At 39.1% G+C, this 23,422-nt stretch overlaps 1 protein-coding gene across 3 annotated transcripts; it reads left to right on the forward strand.

Moving 5' to 3' along the window:
• The first annotated feature begins 3,227 nt into the window (after positions 1–3,227).
• LOC113421807 (uncharacterized) lies at positions 3,228–8,746 on the forward strand. Of its 3 annotated transcripts, XM_087948368.1 has the most exons (3): positions 3,228–3,362; positions 3,753–3,948; positions 5,974–8,746. In XM_087948368.1, exon 3 carries the CDS (start codon positions 6,016–6,018, stop codon positions 7,132–7,134), a length of 1,119 nt encoding a protein of 372 aa, XP_087804494.1. In that variant the 5' UTR covers positions 3,228–3,362; positions 3,753–3,948; positions 5,974–6,015; the 3' UTR covers positions 7,135–8,746. The 3 variants fall into 3 exon arrangements, with proteins under 3 accessions (XP_087804494.1, XP_026538191.1, XP_087804495.1); XM_026682406.2 differs by lacking the exon at positions 3,753–3,948; XM_087948369.1 differs by lacking the exon at positions 3,228–3,362 and having other exon boundaries at positions 3,378–3,948.
• Positions 8,747–23,422: the final 14,676 nt, after the last annotated feature.

Here is a 23,422-nt window from a genome sequence, read left to right on the forward strand (position 1 = left end):
CATTAACCCTTATTACATTCTTGGCAGGACTAGACTTCCTGTCTCAGGAACATCTCTGGAATTTTTTTCTCCTCCTTTGCTGGTACTTTGCTTGTGTGGAGTGACCATTCAAAGTTACAATGGCACTGAAAAAAGTGACTTATGACCATTTTTCACACTTACGACTGTTGCAGCATCCCCACAGTCATGAGAGGCCAGGCGAGGAGATGCGTGCCTCGATGTGAGTGATATTGAGTTGGCCACGCCCAGCCAATAACATGAGCACCAAGCCACACACCCCAACTAAGCCATGCCCACAGAACCAGTTGTTAAAAAATTTGAATCCCACCCCTGAATATAATGTCTTCTAAAATACCCCTGTAAAATACCCCTAAAATACCCAAGAAAATCATGCCATCTCAACAGCAAGTCATGTCCTTCTAGGGTCAATAATCTACTGTTCCTTAATGTTATCCATTCCTTTACCCACATCAAATTAGTCGCCTGATGATCTAATTCCCAATTGGGCAAAGCGAATCGTCCTCTTATTCTTGCATCTTGTAACAGTTTAAGTTTTATTCTCGCTTTCTTTCCCTGGACAGCACAATATTGATGTAGGCACTATGGGAAAAGAGGCTGGGTGGCACAGGTGGTATTTTCCTTTTGCAAATGAATGCATTCACATCTGTTAAAAATCAACGTTGTCCATTGCTCTTAAAAGAGATAAGCCAGTGCAGAGGTGTCTTATAGGAAGCAGAGAAATAGTTGTTTAAGAGATATCATGCTAAATCTGCATTCAGAGGGGATTTAGTGATTAAGGTGCTGGTCTAGAAACTGGGTGACAAAGAATTCTACTCCCAGGTTAGGCATGACAGCCAGCTGGGTAACTTTGATCCAATCACCAGGAAATTGTGGGTTCTACTAGTACCACCTTAAGGATGAAAGCCAGCTGAATGACTTTAAACCTCTTTCAGCCCAAACCACCTCACAGGTTTGTTGTTGTAAAGGGAAAAAGAGGAGTGTCAACCCTGAAGCTCGCCTGGCCGAAGCCATCTTGGAGCTTCAGTGTTGCCACACTGGAACTGAGGGATAGGGAGTGGGGATTAGAGATAGCTGGGCTTTTATAGTCAAAATAAAATACTTTCTCATGGGAACTAAGGACATTCTCACAACTGGTCGGAGGAAGGAGGAGTGATGTCACCAGATCAGTGGATGCTGCACTGATTGAACCATGTGACTGATTGTTTGAGATGGGGGGAACTTTCACTTTTAATTAGATACGTGCCAAAATGATATTTCCAATAAAGCTATTCCTTGAGGAATCTATCTACCTCAGGGTTTTGCTTGTCTGTTACTTGGAACCCTGACAAGAAAGAAGTTATTTTATATCTCACCTTTATTATTTTTTTACAAATAAGACAGTGAGCATACTCGTTGCCTTGAATTACATGTAAAGCAACAAAGGTGAGATAAAAGCCTACAAATATAATAAATGATGGAAGCTCCAATTGCACGAATGATGCCACATTACTTTTGAATATGCAATGAGTTGCCATTTTTACTTAATCCTTATGTCCCCCTCCCACTCAATGACCCTGGAGGGCTACAATTCCTTACCTCTCACACCAGAGTACAGGATATGGGAACAAGGAAATCCTGTAATGGTTCAGCAGAAGCAACCCAGCTCCATTTTGGTGACCTGTGAATTATAATTCTATTGGCTGCATATGCCTATATCCTGAATAATTAATTGCACAGGTGATTTCACCTAACCTGCCAGGTTAACTAGTCTGAAATACAGCTCAGCTGAAGATGGTTGGGGCCCCTTGTTGGATATACTTGTCTTTATTTTGAGGTTGTTTGCCAAATTTATCATTTTGTTTTCTACCTACTCTATTTTCATTCATGACGTTTGAGCTGTGAGTTACTCAGAGCTGCCTGGATGGAAATAAATAAATAGTCTCTGGTTGATTGGTATGTAATAGGCAGACAGTCAATGTCAATTTCAGATTCCCTTAGGAATCTCAGCAGGTGGTAGCCCCTAGCCATCCATGTCTAGACAGAAGCTAAACCTGGTTAGATTGAGATGTCCAAAACCTCCAAAGGACCAGTGGGAACAAATCCTTTTCATAAAGTTATGAGAAAACTGCACGTGTCCATGTAATAACAATGAGTCAACCTTGACTCAATGGCCCATTCCTTTAAAGCAGGAGTGTCAATCCTTGAAACTCTGTAGATTTCAATTTTCAGAATTCCTCAGCCACAGCACTGACTGTGGAATTCTGGGAGCTGAAGTCCATAGGTCTTAAAGCTGCAAAGGTTGGACACCCCTGCTTTATGCAGTAATTAATTAGGGGATCACATATTGTACTATGCCATTAAATGATGTGCTTAGTCTTGGCATAGACTCTATGCCAAGACCAAGGCTGGCTGGGGAATTCTGGAAGCTGAAGTCCAAACATTCTTAAAGTTGCCAAGGTTGAGAAATGCTGGCATGCAGTAGAGGAATGTGTAAACCCAGTCAATGGTGGTTCATTCCAGAAATGGTTAAATCATGGTTTACTGTGATATTAAGCAGTATGTGCTTAGAGCTCAAAGCATTGTTAGAAACCACGCACAACCATTTTACAATCTGTTTCTGTTGCTCCCCTCTGGGAGGAGGGTTCAAAGTATTTCTAGCAGGACTACCAGATTCTGTAAAGGCTTTGTCCCTTATGCCATTTGTCTGGTAAAGTCGCAAGATTTGTTTTTCTCACCATGTACATGTATACATCCGAACTAGACTGTTGTTTCTCTATGTCATATAAATAATGCATATGGGTATATGCATAATTTTGTATTTATTTGTCATGTTTATCTAGTGTATATTGGACGTGGTGACCCTTTGAGAGCTGTATGTAGCAAAGTTTTATTTTAATGTATGCCGATTAATGTACATTCAAAGTGACAATAAAGTTATTCTAAGTCTCTCCGTCTATGTTAACCAGTGCTTAGATCACCTTCTCCAAAGCATGGCTAGGTAAGGTGGAAAATCATAACTGGACAAACGAAGGGGTGTCACCACTTTCTCTCAAAGGCACAACAGGTGACCACAGCCCTCGCTATGAGGGACCCATAACTATGCTCGCCGTTCCTGGTGTCCCCTTCTCGTGACGAGCCAGTAGCACTAGGACCCAGGAGCCGCTCTTGAATGTAAGAATCGTGCTCTCCGCCGAGTCCCTCGGCTGGGTCCGAGTGCCTCCCGGATGCCCAGCTAAGACCAGCCAACCTCTTTTGTTCTGCAGCGGCCGGGCTGAGAGGCTTTCCAGCAGACGCTCATCTCTTCCACACCCGCTGCCGGCCCATTGAAACCCTCCACTGCCGCAGATCACAATGCAAAACAGGTATTAGCTGCCCCTCGGGTCCTCTGGCTGGGATGGGTAGCGTCCTTCCTTTCAGCCGGCGTAGCCCAAAACAGAATTGCGGGGTGGGGGACTTAAAGCTTTGACCGCTTATCCGCAGGCTGGGGGCGCAAGGAGGAAGGGAAGAGTGATGTTAGATATTTGTGATGGAAGAGAAATGGTCTCGTGGCTCTGAATCCTCTGCTTTTGGTGACACTGTTGGAAGAATAAGGGATAGAGGGAAAAATAGATTCCTCTTTAAAAAGTAAAACACAATTTTAATAGGACATTTCTCCCTTTTACGGGATGCCACAGATCAGGATTGCTTGGAAATCTTCTCCTGTTTACATCCGCATGCTTTTTAAATCTGTTTGTCTTGTCACTGAGTCGCAGGTGCTTCAGGACTGGCTTGTGCTATTCCAACTGGCAACGGAAAGGGCATTCAGCACATGCCCAGAGGTGCTCTCTCCTCTGTAATGAGAAAAAAAACCCAAGACAACACTGGGGGCCTTCCAGAATTTCTTGGAAAATCTAAAAAAAAGTATTGGTTCAATTGTTACAAGGGCTCAGTTTGGGTTAAGCAATGAAAGTGAGTATTTTGCTACAGCTGTGACAGAAGCTTGATCTCATGATTTTAGCTGAAAGTAGTGCATGCGTTCCTTGCCTTTTCCAATGTAGGAAAAATGTAGCTTGGCAGATTGTGAACAAAAATGTATTTGATGGTGCAAAGTGGAAGAGGCTTGCTTGTTCAAAATTACACTGACTGCAATATTTGCAACCTGTGTTCCCTATTTTCATTTTTTCACTATCTTTGCCTGCCCACATTAGTATTTCTAGTAATGGATGCTGCAGGACTTTAGTGTGTGCTCCTTTAGAAAAGTGCAAAGGAATGGATTGCACAACTTCACAGCATGATTTAACATTAATCACCTAGAATTAAGACACAGTTTTTTTAATTCTTAAAGTGACAGAAATGTTCAAAATTAAGTGTTAAATGTGACAGATTTCAAATTGAATGCAGCTCACAATTCTAGGCTGTATTTCAGTACAAGCATCTGAAGTTATTAACAGATAAAGACTGTAAAAATGCATATCCTGTTTTTCCTTTAAAAGCTCAAGTTGGTGCAAAGAGAAGTCTTCTATTTTACTTTCACAATAAGATAGTTATTGGCCCAAACTCAAAGATAGTTATTGGCCCAAACTCTCCTAAGCTTCAATCCAGCATTTATTATATTACTAAACATGTACACTGCTGATATTCTAGTTGAGGGCAGGAAAGGTGGCTGTTTGAAATTAGACTTCAAAGCAGAAGGAACTTTAAACTTGACCCTTTGATTTAGCCTCTGATTAGAGTTTTGAGAGGCATCTGCTATGTACAAGGACTAGATTTAAATAATGCAAAGACCAGATAAACCAGAGAACCTTTGCAAAAGACACCATTTGCTATTTGGGAAGAGTTGGTACCCTCCAAACGTTTCCCAGAATTACAGCTTTCAAGAATTAGGACACACATTTAATATCTACATCACTATAGCATCTGTAAACTACTATATTCTACTTGCAAACGTGTGGTCTGTTTTGTAGAGTATAATGTGTACACAAGCTCTGCAGTGTAAAGAGAAGAAAGCCAGGATTATAGAAATATATTTTGCAAATTGCCTCTATTCCTGCCTCTGGATGATGAGGCTCGTCATACTTGCATTTTACTTGAAGTCCTCTCTGCTCCTCTTCCTTGTGGTTAACACAGTTTAGATCCTCACTTTACCCAAAAGTAAACTTCAAAAAGGGAGAAGAATCAACCATTTTCTTGTACAAACTGATTATGAAAATGATAATTCAAAATTATGGTACAAATGTTATGCTTCATCAAATCAGCCCTGGTTCTTGGAGAATACAAGAAAAAGTATTGCACTTTTCTTAGTAAATATTTTTTTCTGAAGTGGTTTGCCAGTATTTTTTTCCCAATGTTGGGAGACAAAGACTGGCCCAAAGTCACCCAGCTGGCTTTCATGCCTGAAGTAGGACTAGTCTAATCTAGTACATTTAACCACTACTGTTCTCCAGATTAGCTTCTGTGATAAACAAAATATTTATTGTGAGTATAGTAACAAATCACAGATGTTCATTTAAATATCTTGCATTCCCATGTGCTGCAGGTGCTTTCAGCTTATAAGGCAAATATTCACACACAGATATTTGCATTTACAAGAAAATATCTGAACACATAATACTGGGCAGTTGTATCCATGCTTGTATTGCCATGCCAACAGTTTTCTAGATATTTTGAAAGAACTCTACATATAAATAATACAAGATTTAGTTTTTATTTTAACTCATGGAGCAAGCATCATACCACAAAAAGGCTAAAGAATTTTTAGTTTACAAAGCATGACCTGGCAGCGTTTTGAGCAAGTTTTACCTGAAATTAAATCCCACTGAGCCTTAGTTAAATTTGGTATTACTGGGCTCTTAGCTGCTTTGGTGTTTTTTTTCCACTTTAATTCTTGATGGATTATTTTGAATGTATTCTCATGAAAGTGTGTTAAAGTGATTGTGTGTATTTCATGGGTGGGCGTACTTCCTCATAGTTCTTACTATTCTCCCATTTCTGCAGAGATGTCCCTGTAGCTGATTGTACTCTTGTTCCTGGTGCCCAATGGAGCTATCTCACAGGTGGCATGTCAGCAGGGGTGATGGGCATCCAGCGGAGCTGCAGGCAGAAGCTCAGGTATTGGTGCCAGGAGAGAGTAGTTGGCCAAGACTGGAAAACCATGGTGGCAACAGGCCTGAGAACCAGGTGATAGAAAGTTGCCCTCCAGCACCTTGGGACCATTATACGCAGGCCTCACTCAGCATTGATGTCACGCAGCACCAAGTGGCTACCGAAGACAGGCCGCCTGAGATCTACAGCATTGCTCTGTGGGGTCCCAAGCTGCATTCTGCACTGACTAGACACAGGGGAGGAAGGTCGAATGCACAAGCCTCTGCTCCAAACTCTAAGCACCTGGGCCCAGCAGGAGAAGGAGATGCCACTGATGAGGGATCCCTGGTGCTGATTGATGCAGAAGGGGTGCCTCACACTGTGTCACGAGAGGAAGTGGAGCTGGCTGGACAAATGCAGTCTTCGGGGCCTGAGTTGCTGGCTTCCGCTCCACCACCACGACAGCTGTATTTCTGCCCCATTTGCCTGCGGACATTCCTCTACCAGTCTGACCTGGAGCGCCACAGCATCACCCACTCGGAGAGCAAGCCGTACATATGCCGTGAGTGTGGAAAGGCCTTCAAGCGTTCCTCCCACCTTCAGCGGCACAAGCACATCCACACCGGTGAGCGGCCCTTCAGCTGCCCCGTCTGCTGCAAGGGTTTCCGGGAATCTGGTGAATTGTTGCGTCACCAGCGGGTCCATACTGGGGAGAAGCCCTATCAATGCCAGATCTGTCGACTGCGCTTTACAGAACGGAATACCCTCCGCCGGCATGCCAAGCGCAAACATGCCCGTGAGACCTACTATCAGCGCTCTGTGGAGGAAGGAGGGGGCAGTTGGACTACGGAGGGGGATTGGGAATCAGAAGTGGTAGTGGGAAGTGGGGACTGGGCCACAGAGGAGCTTGGGAGCGGCTGGAGCAGTGAACCAGTGGAAGACTGGGTTGAGGGTGGGAATCATTGGAGGGAAGCTTCAGAAAGGCAGGTGGGAAGCCTGCCTGGAGCCATGACACAGATATTACAGATGGAGCACATCAAAGATAAAGACAAACCTGAGATTCAACCCCCGTAAACATGCAGAAGTAGGGGAGACAGACCAGGATAGTGAAGGATATGCAAATAAGTTTGTTCTGCAGTTATCTGTTGGATTGAAACATTTTCTCTGTAAGAAGGACATGAAACTAAAGGAAGTATCTTCTAGAACTGTTCTACAGTGTTAAAGCCCTTCATAGCACTGTATGGGCATCACCAAAGACTAGAGAAGGCTACTAGTGGCAGGGAATCAAGGCTGCCCCTGTTCAACAATTGTACCACGATATCCAGAGCTGCTATGAAGAAAGGGGAACATTTCATGTTTTTAATTCTTTCGTAGGTGGAAATGAAATTGAGAATACTGTTTTCTTAAATTTCCTGTGCTTTCCTGAAGAATTGGTACAGAGAGAGTTATGTTCCTCTCACAGTTGTACCAAACACAATATTGATACATGATGATCCTCTGTAAAATGAATTGCCCGCCCTACACAGCTGAGCTGCTATTTGTTTTGTTTTCCATATCGATGCAATGGGGGATATTCCATTTGCAAACACTTTAATGAATTAACATATGCAAAACGGTGCTGCCTTTTTTCCTTTCTTCATATTCCACTTAATCAAAGTGAGGGATTTAGACCGCTCTCTCTCCACTCTCAATAGCCTATAGCTATAGCTTGGGCCTAGAACAGCTTTCCTAACCTTGTGTCCTCTGAAATTATCCACTTCAATTTCCATACTTCTTCCAGTGATTTTGGCAGATTTTAGGAAGGTTAAAGTAGAGCTTGAGAGAGCAAGAAAAAATAAACCTGGATACACATGTGGCTGTCAAACTTTTGTTCATGGACAGGATAAGAGTCAGCTTGCATCCTTTTGAAAAACTGAGGAATTAAAAGGAAATACAAGATGAAATATTCTGCACCCAGGCATACCTTCCTTGTAAAGAAGTCTTTTCTCTGCAGCTGGATCTTTACACAAACTTCGAATTCACTGAAATCAATCAGAATCACTTTTAAATAACTGTTTTCACCTGATCCAGAATGATGGTATTGAGGCAAAGAATGAGCAAGGCAGTTGTTAGCACTTCAATGGAAACACTAATTTATATTGTTGTGTCTCATCCTAAAGAGATCTGAAAGACAGTGTTATGAATTCCTAGACTAGCTCTTTCACAGAATTGTATTTCCAGGGTTCCTTGAAAGAAAACAGGAAGCTAATTGTTTTTCAAAGCTGTCACAAGCTGCGGGATTCTCAATATTTTGATTGTAAATAATATTTACATTTTATGTAATGGGAAAGATTGGGGTATTATTTGCTGAATAATATTTGCAATCAAAAATTTTGAGAATCTCACAGTTTGTGGCAGCTTTGCACTACAAATAGCTCCTTATTCCCCCTCAAAGAACCCTGGAAATCTTCTCTATAATGTTTAGTTTTAAAGTCAAGCAAATTAAAAAGAAGCCAGAGGCTGTAAGTGTACATGCACATTCTTTGTTATGTAAAAACTGAAAAATAAGGGCTGTCTGGCTATTTCAGATAATTTCTGTCACTGGTCCAATCATGAAGTAACAGTAAAGAAATAAAAATAATGATGGAAGTGTTTTGACTTTGGTCAAAATATACTTATGGCTTCCTGGACCAAATATATGTTTCAAAATGCCACTTTCATGAAACTATGTGCATGCTACTCATGACAAGAGATCAGCACTGTGTCTCCAAGTGTAGGATCTTAGTCTTTCTGAGAGAGAGTTGGACTCTTCTATTAAAAGCACTAGGGTTTTGATACAAGAAAAAGGCAATTTCTGCAAAATAGAGACAAGAATACATTGAATCACGAAACCTGTATATGTGCTTGGTAATGCAAATGATCTGCAATATTTTTCTAAAGGATAGGTTCTCCTTCTAAGGCTTGCATTTCATAGACTCAAATCCGCCCATGCATAATACTGAACAGCAAACATTCCTGTATGCAAGATCAGGCAGATATTGTCTGTATTATTTGATTAGATATGGTTGCTACTATTTTCTGCTACTATTCTTTGTGGGCAATCCTACTTACAGGCTGAGCCTCTATTTTATCTATAGATGTGTGTTGTTCATGCCAATGTTTTTTCCTTTTTTTTTTTTTACACCTAAACAGTAATACGTGCAGGAACAACTTGAGTTGAACTTGTGTGCTATTTGTTCAACATTACAAGCCATTTCTTTGCAGTGGCTCTGGTGATTCCATTTCCTCAGCACGGCAAAGCATTTCATATTATGGTTTGCTGAAAACAGAGTGACAGCCTAATTCATAATGTGAACCACAAATGCTTCATAACGCAGAATGACTGTCAGAAAGATTTAGGTTATGTTCAAATGCTTGTCTGAAATAGACCTAGAATGATGATAAAGGAGGAGTTATAGGAGTTGGGGTGGATACATGTAACATCAAACAAATGTCCTTTTTACATTTCCAAAACTCCTAACTACTTCTTGTACCAAAAGCTGAAAATACAGAGCAGGAGAATTCTGTACAAATAAGCTTCTCAAAAACAAGTGTGTGTGTGTCTGTCATCGCATAAGAGTACCTCAGATTAGCAAATTCAAATGAGCCATGCATCTTATCTATTCACAAAAAGGTCTCTCATCTTTCCATTTTGTGAGGAGGGCTCAACCCATGTCCTTGTGTATAAAACATCAAGATTTTAATAGTACTGATTATGTTAGCAGTTCCTATGCTCTCAAGGCCATTTCTATTCTTTGCATAGGTTATGGTACGAAGTGTGTGTAAATTCCCTCTGTGCGAAATTACACTACTTTACATTCAACCACAAGGAGTTGTATTTGGCACTGGCACCTTACTCTGCAACCAGTAAATAAGGCACATGAATTGTTCAGATTTCCTAGCACTGAACATATAAAAGCTCAATTCCTTGATTGTTTTTTGGGGCTAGTTCCACCAGAAATGAAAATAAGTCAAATTTTGAAGCCTGGATAGCGCACAACACTCAACACTTCATTGAGGGTACACTGTCTACCTTGCAACATTTCCATCTAACATTATTGCTGCTTTTTTCATCAAATAAACTCTGACTCTGCTACACACTTGCACACACACACACACACACACACACAGAGAGAGAGCTTTGCCCTGAACTACCTCCAGGGCTCTCTTGTTGTCCAGGCCTCCAAGTTATCTTTGTTGCCATGGAGACCACCTTGAGGACAGAGTTGATGTGTTCCAAGCAGACTCTTTGTTAAGATGGGCCTCAAAGCCTTGGGTGTTGTGAAGGCTGCAGGAGGATTTTAAAAAATACTATCTCACTCCTGTCTTTTTTTCTCTTAGATGCAGCGATATGTTCAGTTGAAAAGCAGAGAAACAAAATGGATGCAGGATTCTGCACTCATCTTAGTGCAACACACTGCAAATGGTTTCATTCACACCAGCTGTTTCTTACAAAAGTGGCTCAAGACATCTGTTTAGCAATTGGTCCAATCCATACCTGGTCCTTAAGGATAATTCTCTATTTGAGCTCTTTTTGAATTTTGATGTGAGATAGTCAATGTATCCTTTAAAAAAAAAAGGAAAAAGCTTCCTTGCAAGGCTTTCTTCTGATCTAGAAGAGACCTACTTACATAAAAAAGAGACTAAGCTTTAAAGATGAAGAGCCTGGAGGCTAAAACACATGAAGAACAGTTGCAGGAATTGGGTATGTCTAGTGTAGTGGAAAGAAAGACTAGAGGTGACATGATAGCAGTCTTGCAATATTTGAGAGGCTGCCACAAAGAAGAGGGGGTCAACCTATTTTCCACAGCACCAGAAAGCAAGACAAGAAACAATGGGCGGAAACTAAGCAAGGAGGGGACCAATCTAGACATAAGGAAAAATTCCCTGACTATGAGAACAATTAATCAATGGAAAAGCTTGCCTTCAGAAGTTGTAGGTGCTCTATCAATGCTAAGACGAGACTGGACAGCCACTTGCCAGAAATGGTATAAAATCTTCTGTTGAGCAGGGGGTTGGACTAGAAGACCTACAAGGTCCCTTCCAACTCTATTATTCTGATACTCTTGGTCATAGTGCTATGTGGATGGAGAAACCATTATGATAGCCAAGGGGAAAGTGATTTGCATGTTTCAGTTTGAGATGCCAGATTTCTTGATATCACGCCCACAGATTTTTATACATTTTAGAACAGGTAGGAAATTTAAAAAAAAAACTGTTATGATAAAAAGTATATTATTTATTATATCAAAAACCCAACGGATTTTGAAAGAATACCTGCTTACTGTTTGACTTCTGAAAGTTTTTTTTGCCAGGTTAGGCAACATTTTCAACATGACTTCAGTTGAAGCTTCTTGTTTCAGTTTCCCTCCGCTTTTATACATCCTAAGCGGTGACATGGTCAGTTGGTTATGTGACTGGCTGGTCGCGTTGTGTGAAGGTTACCAGGTAAGCAAGTGGCCGGTGCTGTCGTTGGTTGGTCATCTGATTGATCCAGCTCCTTATATGTGCTTCTAGGCTATTTCCAGATTGATATGTTTGTTGATCGATCTATTCATTGAATACCAGACTTTAATAAATTTGCATGCATGGCTTTTGGTGGCCAATGATTTTTGTTCTGTTCCAGTTGTGCTGGTGTTGCTTGGTGCCAGCATGGGTCGAGAGCAGAGATCTGACCGCCATTTCTAACATTCCTTTGATGTATGGCAAAGTTTGTTTCTGTGTTGTGGCTGCTTACGTGGTGTGCCACAATTCGGGTGGTGTGCATTGGATTGTTGTTGATTATCTGGATGTTGATTATTGGTATCATTCAGCAGATCTTCAGATTTGTTGATATAATTGGTTTTGTCCATTACCATAGTCCATCTGCCTTTGTCTGCCAATAGGATAACAATATTTTCATCTTGTCTCAGTTTCTTTAATGCCTTTCTCTCCTTCTGGTTGAATGTTTTGTTGTGTTTGCTTCATTGGATGTTGGAGATGATTCTCTGCCTGATGTCCTCTTATGACTGAGGTTGTTTGTTTTCAATATGGATTCAAAGTTGGCTAGGAAATTGACTGGGTCTGCATCCTTGTGGTTGAAATTGAGGTTGTATGTGAGTATGGCCTTTACGTTGTCTGACAGAAGTCTGCTAGATAGATTTTTGATCTATGAATTGGAGTTGTCATCTTGTGGCTTTGGGGTGAACAATGTTTCTTTTGTAGACCATCACATTTCCAAAGTTTGTCATTTTTCTGTTGATTTGTGTGCTCCAAAATGTCTGTCAGGTTTTATCCAATGGTGTCAAAGCACTCAGCTTTCTGTTGATATACTTTCTGCTTTTCAGGAGTATGAAAAAAAGATGGTTACATGTTTACAATCTATGAAACAAATTTGAAATATGCCTAAAACATTCATTAATGAATGCAGAGAAACCATATGTGTATGTATCTCCTGCAAAAAGAAAAAATGCTAAAATACAGAACATGCATATGCTTGTTTCATAAATTGTAAACATAATATTTTATTTTTTGGGGCTTTATTTGAGTTCTGTTTGAAAAACAATGTTTTTCCCTACATTAACTTTTTTTAAAAGTGCCATGTCAATTTCCATGTGCTCAAACCATGTGACAATGATGTCAGAATTTTTAAGCACAACAGGGGATGCTGCTATGATTATAAGTGCAAGGAGCAGTCATAAGTCACTTCTTTCAGTGCAGTGATTTCGAACAGCCACTAAACGAATGGTTTTAAGTTAAGAATAACCTGTACTTAAAGCACATAGTCAGCATCAGAGATGTGTGTTTGTAAAAGTGATACTCATCCAGTAGGTGTTAAGGTTCCAAATAATATGTTCCCAGAATAAAACTCCTAGGCATCCATTTTTCTTCAAAGTCTGTTTATTAGGAACATATCAAATTGGCAAGGTCTTGGTACAATTCCAACTCTGGCCAGACTTTGGAATTACACCCAGTAAAAAGCAAAAGTTTGGAAAAAGCTTTTCGACTTCCGGGGTGATGTCACGGTGGTGCGGCACAAAGAAACGGGGTTCCATTCTGTATGCCCAATTTTTCGTGTCTGGAGGCCCATTGAGGCGAAGTTGGATCCTGGAGGGGCTAGCAATATAGAGGGGAAGCTCTGGGGGTAATGGCGTGAATTGTGATCCTCTGCTACAAGAGGAACCCATTGAATCTGGCATGAGAGAGATCAGCCTTCATGGTCAGATCCGGAGGCATGACAGCCTGATTGAATGGAGCAGGAAGCAAAGAGAGAGAAGCAGTATGAAGGAATGGTGGAGATTAATGAGACAGAGTGAGTTACCATGTTCTCAGAGATCGAGAGATCTACAAATTGGTGAATAAGTGAGTCTCCAGAGTGGGAAAAGAGGCAATTTGGTGGTGGGAGCAGAGACCCAGAGAAATGGATATTGTTAATGGCAGATTGAGAGGATGGAGCGACAGAAAATTTGAGCTGGTACTGGTTGAAAACCTTTGTGGTTAAACTGAATATTTGGATTAAGTTGGTGGCTGGTGATTCAGGCTAATGTGGTTTGGAGGGAGAATGTCTACAAAAAGCTTTCTTCTGGCAAAGACAGAGTTGTGGGGAGATAGAAGTGGAAGAGAAATAAAAGTGACAGTGACTATGCTTAATAGAGGGAAGGAGACATCTTGGAAACAGAGAAATGAAGAGATGAAGAGCATCTGATGCAACAATAGCAGTACTTAATAAACTCTTTAAACATTTTAAATATTCCCAAGCATTGGTGGATCCTAAGGATTAAAGTTAAATCAGTGATTTAAAAAAGATTAGTTTTAATACTTGGACAACAGACTCTACTTACAAATAGATTAAACAAAAATATAATATATATATAATAAATTCTATAGGGGTTTTGTATATATGCTACTTGATTTTCCATCAATGTAAGTAACTGTTAGATTTGAAATTCTATATATATTTAAATATATACTACAAAGTATTAATTTTATAAGGGGGAAAAAGAGGGAAATACTTATAAGCAGTTATAAAGTGATATATATCTGTATTTTCAACAGTAAGCATTTGTATATACTAACTTTATAATTTTTACAACCTTTATATCTTGGTGTTACTAAAGTGCAATTAGAATAAGATTACTACTGATACATTAATATACTAATATTTAGAATTGTTAGACTTTATTATTAATTATATTTATTAACTTATCATAGTTTATAGTATATTGATTATGGTATTATACAATAGATTTGGGGGTTAATATTGCAGATATAATAAAATAGTACAATATATATTATTTAGTATTAATAACAGATATAGGATGAGTGTTTAGACTAGGAAGAATATACAAAAAAAGAGGGAATCAGAATCGGAAAAATAAATAGTAGGCAATATATAATATTGTGGAAGAACTTTTTTAGGATCTTAAAAATAACAAACACAACGACAGTCATGAAAGCTGGAAAAAGGACAACACTGATAGCCTCTCCATCGGGACAATGGATAGAAAACATGCTGGGTGGCAAGAAATCAGGATCCACACTGAGCCTACAGACCATGCAGTTGACTTTGAGCATGATACAAGAAACGATGTTGAAGACACAGGAATCAATAACTAAAAACCATGAAGAAATAAAAAATGAGATGGGAGAGATGAAAGGGGACTTCTGTAAATTGGATGATAAAATGGGAACAATACAGGTATGATGGTTAGAAATGAACAGAAAATAAAAACAGTGGAAGTCAGAATAGAGCAAATAGAAAAGAAATTTGAAGCAACGGAACAAAATCTGACAGCAGTGAATGGGGAACTGGAAGAGGCAATAGTACATTTGGAGATGGAGTAATCCGTCTTTTTCTTGAGATTTCAAAATATAGCAGAAAGCAAAGAGGAAGATTTACTCAACCTTATGGTAGAGTGGATGCCCTACAGAAGAATAAACAGAAGATTCAAAATGACATAAATGAGGTATACAGGATTCATGCTAATTATGCATGCCGACACAAACTGCCAAGGGAAGTCCACATGAGGTTTGCAAGGAAAACAACTAGGGATGAAGTCTATGGAAGGACAAGAGATGACCCACTGGTTTACAAGGGAAAGGAAATTGTGACTTTAAAGCAAGTACCTAGAAGGGTCAGGGAACAAAGAAGAAATTATTACTTTCTATCATCACTATTAATTAAAAATAAGATAATATTCAGATCGCTCATCCCTGAGGGTATGTTGATCTCTTGGCAGGAAAAGAAGTTTAGAATTGACACTTTGGATAAGGCACAACAATTTTTATGAACATTATTTAGCCATAGAAGAAGAACAAGGTAACAGAGATGATATAGAAAGCAAAAGCCAAGAAGAACAACAATCAGAAGAAAAGGAATCAGACCAATCAGAACTTATAGAAATGGAACACCAGGAAGGAGAAGGAGCGAAGACAAGATTGCAAAGAGAGACAGGGGCAAAGAGAGAACGAGAATTACATATAAACAATAAAATGGAAGAAGAAATTAGGTTGTTACCAATTAACATAAAGTGAATGAACTTTCTGGCCAAAAGAAAATAAACATTAACAAAATTTCAAAAACAAAATATGGACATTATTTGCCTACAGGAGGTCCACATCAAGAAATAACATGGTGGCATTCTAGAATTCCCTAAAATAGGGAAACTCCATTTGGCTTTGGCAGAAAAAAAGCAGAGGGGCATAGCAGTATATATAAAAGAATGGTTGAAACCAAAACAGATTTATGCGGATGATGAAGGAATAATCTTATTGATAGAAATAAAATCAAGCCAAAAGAGAATGTTGCTAGCAGTAATATATGCACCAAATATGAACCAGAAGGAATTATACTGTAAGTTATGTCGAAAAATAATAGAGTCAGAGCAGGAGAATGTATGTTTAATAGGAGACTTTAATGTGGTGACAGACACTAAGAAGGATTATATAAGTAATAAAAAAACAAGAAGAGAAGAACACTACCAGATACATTATTTAAAATGGCACAAGAATTAAATCCACAGGAGAGACAATACACTTTCTTTTCTAATCCTCACAATTCTTGTTCAAGAATAGATATGGTGTGAATGGATCTGGAACTGGGAAAGGACATAGAGGAATTAGAGATAATGTCGAATACTTGGGCAGATCATAATCTGTTAAAAGTGAAATGGAAAGGGGAGGGAGAGAGGGAGGTAGACTCTAAACTAGAGAATTTTGAAAGAAAAAAAGTATGTACAAATGTTGGAAAAAGAACTGGAATTATTATTCAATGTAAATCTGAAAGAACAAACAATGCTACAAAACCTATGGGATACAACTAAAGCCTACATTTGGGGATTAACAATAGCCTATGTGGCTTGGAGGAACAAAAAAAGGAAGAAACAACGAACGACATTGCAGGGAAAACTTGAAGAATTGGAATTAAAAATGCAAAAAGAACCCCAAAATGAGAAAATTAAAGGAGAAAGAGATATGGTCAAACATAAAATAAATTTAACATCACAAGAAGAAATGGTATGGAACCTTAGATTGACAAAACAAAACTACTTTGAACACATGAATAAACCAGGGAGATCTTTGGCATATAAATTGAAGAAGAAAGAGAAAAAACTAATACAACAGCTGCAAGATGAGGATGGGATCATTCACCATCAGACAGAAGGGGACAAAGTGTTACCCAAAAATTCTTTAAGACTCTATATATCCAGGAGGATATTCAGGAAGAAAATATTAAGCAATATTTAAATGAGAGGGGTTTACCTACAATATTGGAAATAACAAGAGAAATGTTGAACGATAAAATTACTATGATGGAGATGAAGGAGGCAATAAATATATAAATAAAACACTAGGACCTGATAGAATCTCAGCAGAACTTTATAAAGAAATTCAAGAGCTACTGGAGACTATAATGTTAGAATTATATAATCAAGCGCCAGAGCAAGCAAGATTACCTAATTCATGGACAGAGGCATATATTATACTTATACTAAAAGAGAATACAAATGACCAGCAGATTAAAAATTATAGGCCAATCTCACTACTAAATGCCGACTACAAGGTATTTGTTACAATAATTGCGGAAGGAATGGAAAAAACACTAAATGAAATAATTCACCCTGATCAGAATGGGTTTGAACCGAAAAGGCACTTAAGGAATAATACAAGAATATTAATGGATGTGTTGGAATATTATGAGGCCCACCCCAAGAGGCAAGTGGTGCTAATATTTGTGGACGCACAAAAAGCGTTCAACAACCTAAATTGGCAATTTCTTATTAATCAATTGAACATGATGAAATTTGGAGAAAAATGTATAGGGATGATTAGGGCAATATATACTACAGAAGCAGCAATGAGAAATAACAGATAAATTTAACATAACAAAAGGGGTAAGACAGGGATGCCCGCTATCCCTATTTTTTTATTACTCATTCTACCATAGAGGTACTATTGACCCATATTAGGCAAATGCAAGAAATAAAAGGATTGAGAATTAAAAAGGAAGAATATAAGATACAAGCCTTTGCAGATGATTTGGTGTTTATTTTAGAAGACCCATTAGAGACAGGAACTATGCTAATACAAGAAATAGAAGAATTTGGCAAGGTAGCAGGGCTTAAAATAAATAAAGATAAAACAAAATAAGAATCTTACTGCAAGTCAGAAAAAAGAATTGGAGGAGAAACTGGGGATCCAGACAGTCAAAAGAGTGAAGTATCTTGGAATTTGGCTGATGGCAAAATGTTCCTCTATAAAACAGGACAATTATAATAAACTAGTATAACAAATACAAAATGATTTGGATAATTGGATGAAATTACAAATATTGGAAGAATTGCCACCATTAAAATGAACATATTACCCAAAATCCTGTTTCTCTTCCAAATAGTTCCAATAAAATTAGGAAGATTTTTTTTTTAAGAATTAAATAAACTAATAACAAAATTTATCTAGCAAGGGAAGAAATCCCAAATAAAATTAAGGCTTATGCAGGATAGTAGAGATGAGGGAGATTTTGGACTCCCAGACTGGGAACTTTACTATCAGGCAGCAGCCATGACATGGCTCAGACTGGATAAATTGAAACAATAAAATAATATTAACAATAGAGGGTCATGATCTGCAACTTGGCTGGCACGGAGGGGAAAAACAAATTACACTCATATTTCCAGAGACATCAAGTGAGGGATGCTCTGCTATACATATGAAAGGAAATTAAGAAGAATCACTATATGAAAATTCCAATTTGGCTATCGACTATTGGGGTATATCATTGGGGTAATGTTTTAGATTTAAATGTTTTAGATTTAAATAAGGAAGTAAGATACAAAGAGCTATTGGATGAGAAAGGAGAATTAAAATCAAATCAGGAGTTAAAGGCCCAAGGAATTGAGATAGATTGGTGGCCTTATTTACAAATTCAGACAAGGTACAAAAAGATTTAGAACAACACGACTTCTATAAAGACAAACAGGAATTAGATAAAATATTACAGGGGACGGGGGGAAATGATCACTAAAACATATAACTATCTTTTAAGATTTAAAATGGAGGTAGAAACATAAAAGAGACTATGATAATATGGGCCAAAAAATTTGGGTATAGCATTGAATTGGAACACTGGGAAAAATTGTGGGAGAAAAATTAGAAATTAACAATGTCAGCAGCCTACAAAGAAAATCTGTACAAAATGTTCTACCGTTGGCATTTACCCCCAGTGAGATTGGCCAAAATGTTTCCAAACAGATCAGCGAAATGCTGGAGATGTAACTATAAGCAAGGAAGTTACTTTCACATGTGGTGGACCTGTCCAAAAGCTAGGAAATACTGGCTTAAAGTAAAAAATTGGTTAGAAGAAATTACCAAATAAAAAATCGAGATGAAACCAGAACTATTTTTATTGGGCATACTAAGACAAGATATCTGCAAAAAAATTGAAATACATTATGACACATATAACAACAGTGGCCAAAATTGCCTTCGCTCAAAATTGGAAACAATTACGTCCTTCTACGTAATTCACCACAAGATGGTGGTGCGTGCACAATGCGAAGGTCAGCCTCTACCTAGAATTTGCGAGCTAATAGTTGTTGTTTTTTGTTTGTAGCCAGTCTGTTTATACAAAACAGTCTGGGTTTGACTTCCTACAGTCGACAGGAACTTTTGGAAATTGGTTTTATTTATCACAACAGTGACATTTTAGACATTCATCTCATCCCTGCTGAGATCTCCAAGATATTGGAGGCTATGCACTCTTCCCGGCAGGGTGGAAGTGCTCACTGCGTTGAGATCATAAACAAAGACGAGGGAGGCGTGGAGGTTTGAGAGCTAAGCTAAGGCTAAAGCCGCATCGGCTCTCTTTACCTAGCATTTTTCTTGCTAATGTACGGTCTCTGGCAAATAAGATGGATGAACTTCAACTTCGTATTGCTACCAACAAAGGATTAATGGATTGTAATATCATCATTTTTATGGAAACATGGTTGAATAGTGGCATTCCCGATAGTGCTATTGAATTAGCTGGTCGCTATACTCTATGGCTGGACAGAACAGTGGAAGTCTCCAGTAAGATCAGAGGTGGGGGTCTATGCATTTATGTGAATAAAACCTGGTGCACAAACTCTGCTATTGTTGAGAAACATTGCTCTGTTAACATGGAATTCCTCATGATCAAGTGTAGACCTTTTTACCTACTGTGGGAGTTCACTTCTTTAATAATAACTGCTGCATATATCCCACCGGATGCTAATGCCAAGCTAGCAATGAAAGAACTATATGCAGCCATTAGCAAACAATTAGCATTGCATCCTGAGGCTGCCTTTATTGTTCGGGGTGATTTTAATCACTCTAACTTGAGAACAGTACTCCCTAAATTTCATCAGAGTATTTTATGTCATACAAGAGGGAATAAAACATTGGATCAGGTCTACACTAATGTTGAAGATGCATACAGAGTTTTCTCTCTCCCCCACCTGGGACAGTCTGATCACCTCCCATTGTTCCTACTCCCTAAATACACACCGCTCATCCAGCGTGTGAAACCCTCTGTGACTACAATCAAAGTTTGGCCAGAAGAATCAGATAATATACTGCAGGACCGATTTCAGCACATGGACTGGAGTATGTTTGCCTCTCAAGCTATCTCTGACTCTCACACAGACATTGATAAATATACCTCCTGTTTTGGATCATATTAACTTCATGATCAACAGTGTCACAACTGAAAAACAGATCATCATATATCCTAATCAGAAGCCATGGATGAATAGAGAGGTTGGTCTCTTGCTTAAGGCTCGAGACATTGCCTTCGGATCCGGTGACAGACAGGCCTATAGTGCATCTAGGGCCAATTTGAGAAGGGGCATTAAGAAAGCAATGCGTAGCTATAAGCTAAGTATTGAGGATCATTTCCTAACTCCAATCCTCAACGCATGTAGCAGGGCATCCAGAATATTACCGACTACAAGCCTGCCTGTTTTACTCCCTCATTTGCTAATGTCTCGTTTCTTGATGAGCTAAATGATTTTTATGCTCGTTTTGAACGAGACAACCAGGAGATAGTCACCAAGATCAGATCCTCTGTAAACTTACAGCCCCTCACACTCTCTACCACTGAAGTCTGTGCTGTTCTGAGCAGGATCAACACATGTAAAGCTGCGAGCCCCGATGGCATTTCAGGACGTGTACTTAGGGCTTGTGCTGAACAGTTGTCTGTGGTTTTGACTGACATTTTCAATCCGTCTCTTTCCCAAGCAACTGTACCAATTTGCTTCAAGACCACTTCCATCGTGCCGGTGCCTAAACACTCCAAACCAGAGTGTCTGAATGACTACTGCCCTATAGCACTTACACCTACAATCATGAAATGTTTCGAGCGGCTAGTCCTGGCACATCTCAAAACTTGCCTCCCAACTACACTGGACCCTTATCAATTTGCCTACAGCAAGAACAGAAGTACAGAGGATGCTGTTTCCATAGCAGTACACACCACTTTGACACACCTGGACAATAAGAATACCTATACTAGAATGCTGTTTGTTGATTTTAGTTCAGCATTTAATACAGTATTCCCTCCAGGTTGATCACTAAACTTGGTGACCTTGGTATTAACAATACTCTTTGTAATTGGATACTGGACTTTTTGACAAACAGACCACAACATGTCAAGTTGAATAACTCCACTTCATCTACTATCACACTGAGTACTGGCGTACCCCAAGGCTGTGTGCTAAGCCCCTTCCTGTTCTCTCTCTTCACCTATGACTGCAAGCCTGTGTATGGCCCTAACACCATTATCAAGTTTGCAGACGATACTACGGTGATCGGACTCATCAACGATGATGACGATTCAGAATACAGGAAGGAGGTGCAGTGCCTAGCGATGTGGTGTGCTGACAATAACTTATTACTTAATACTAACAAGACCAAAGAGCTCATTGTGGACTTCAGGAAAAAGAACAGTCACACACACTCTCCTATATACATCAACGGGAGAACAGTAGAACATGTCACCAGTTTCAAGTTCCTGGGGATCCACCTCTCTGAGGACTTGTCTTGGCAGATTACACCACTAGTCTGATTAAGAAAGCTCACCAGCGCCTCTTCTTCCTGAGGTTACTGAGGAAGAATCACCTCTCCTCAGCTATTTCTGACTAATTTCTACCGCTGCACAGTTGAGAGCATCTTAACTAGCTGTATCTCAGTTTGGTATGGAAATTGCACTATAAAAGAAAAAAAGGCATTACAGAGGGTGATGAAAACCACCTAACACATTATAGGGATTCCACTTCCTGCCATTGTGGACATTCAGAGGAAACAATGTCTGCGTAAAGCCCACAGCATCATTAAGGACCCCTTCCACCCAGCCCACAAACTGTTTACTCTTCTTCCATCTGGGAGGAGGTTCAAGTGCCTGCAGTCTAAGACCAGCAGGCTAGGGAACAACTTTTACCATACAGCGGTTTCCTTGCTGAACTCCTCAGTTCGTTTGTCGCCACACATATGCTGATGCTTCCCTTGATAATATATATTTTGTATAATTCTCTGTGCATCTGTATATATATTCAACGTGTCCATAAACATTTTGTATAGTTGTATATGTTCATATATGTGCAGTCACACATATCTTTGTGTGCTCGTGTACATACATTTTGTTGTGTTTTCCATTGATGCCTTGCATATTTGCATACGTATATTTATATTTTACTGCTGTCTTGCACTCTGGTTGGATGCTAACTGTATTTCGTTGCCTGTATCCATGGCAATGACAATAAAGTTGAATCTAATCTAATCTAATCTAACGATAATAAGAAAGGTTCTTGAGTGTGCAGAGATGGACAGGTTCACTATGGAGTTACAAGACAGAGAAGAAACGGAATACTATAAGATCTGGAATGTATGGTACCAGTGGTTAAAGAACAGAGGTACAATTGTTACATGAAGAATATGTAGAAGTTATAGTAAAATGGGGAAATATTGTATATATATTTGTAAATATTGTTATAAGTAGAAAAAACTATGTAACATATAGAATATTAACAATTATATCAATGTGAGTGACTACTGTAACCTGAACGCTGTAATGAGTGTAAATGTGGTGTTTTAGTTTGAAATATGACTAATAAAATTTACTTTGAAAAAAAAAAAGGCAAGTTTGAAACTTCCCCCCATAATCACAATCTCCAATCAGTTCTGTCCATCAGTCCGATGACTCCAAACTCCATCTTCCTCCAGCTGCAGGCACCATCTCAGTTCCCACAGGAAGGAATGCCACTTAGCCATAACATTCCCCCCCCCATATCTCTACAACACCCCTTCCTGCTGCTAGAATGTGATGAACTGAAGCACTGTAAAATTCCTTTGCAGAAAACCTAAAGAAAGCTAAGAATAGACAAAGGCTACAATAAAGTATGACATGACACATATGTCAGCTTCAGGGTCAACAGTAGGTGGGAATTGATATTTTGGAACGATAACTTCTCTGCCTAACCTACCAAATAAAAAAATTGGCTCCAGAGTTTGAATGTGGACACTGAAGAGTAGGTGCTATGTTTGAGGATGCATTTTATATATCTTATCAATTTGAAAAATATTCTATACCCTGCTGCAATGTTTATGAATTATTTATTGATATTTACCATGTTAAATTTTTTAAAATGATGCATTCACTGGCCTAGGCCAACAAATAATTTTGATTGCCTGACTCCCAAGAGGGACTTGATGACCTCCAGGAACCTTAGGATCATACTTTAAGAAACACTGTCCTACTGTGTTATGTGCTACACATCCCATTGTGCTTACTGTGTAATCTTTTCCAATCTATTGCTTTCTAAACATTTTTATTTATTTCCCATCACTTTTG

This window comes from Notechis scutatus, chromosome Z, assembly GCF_049901735.1.
Source record: "Notechis scutatus isolate UNSWTSFEM ecotype Mainland chromosome Z, rNotScu1.2, whole genome shotgun sequence".
NCBI lineage: Eukaryota > Metazoa > Chordata > Lepidosauria > Squamata > Elapidae > Notechis > Notechis scutatus.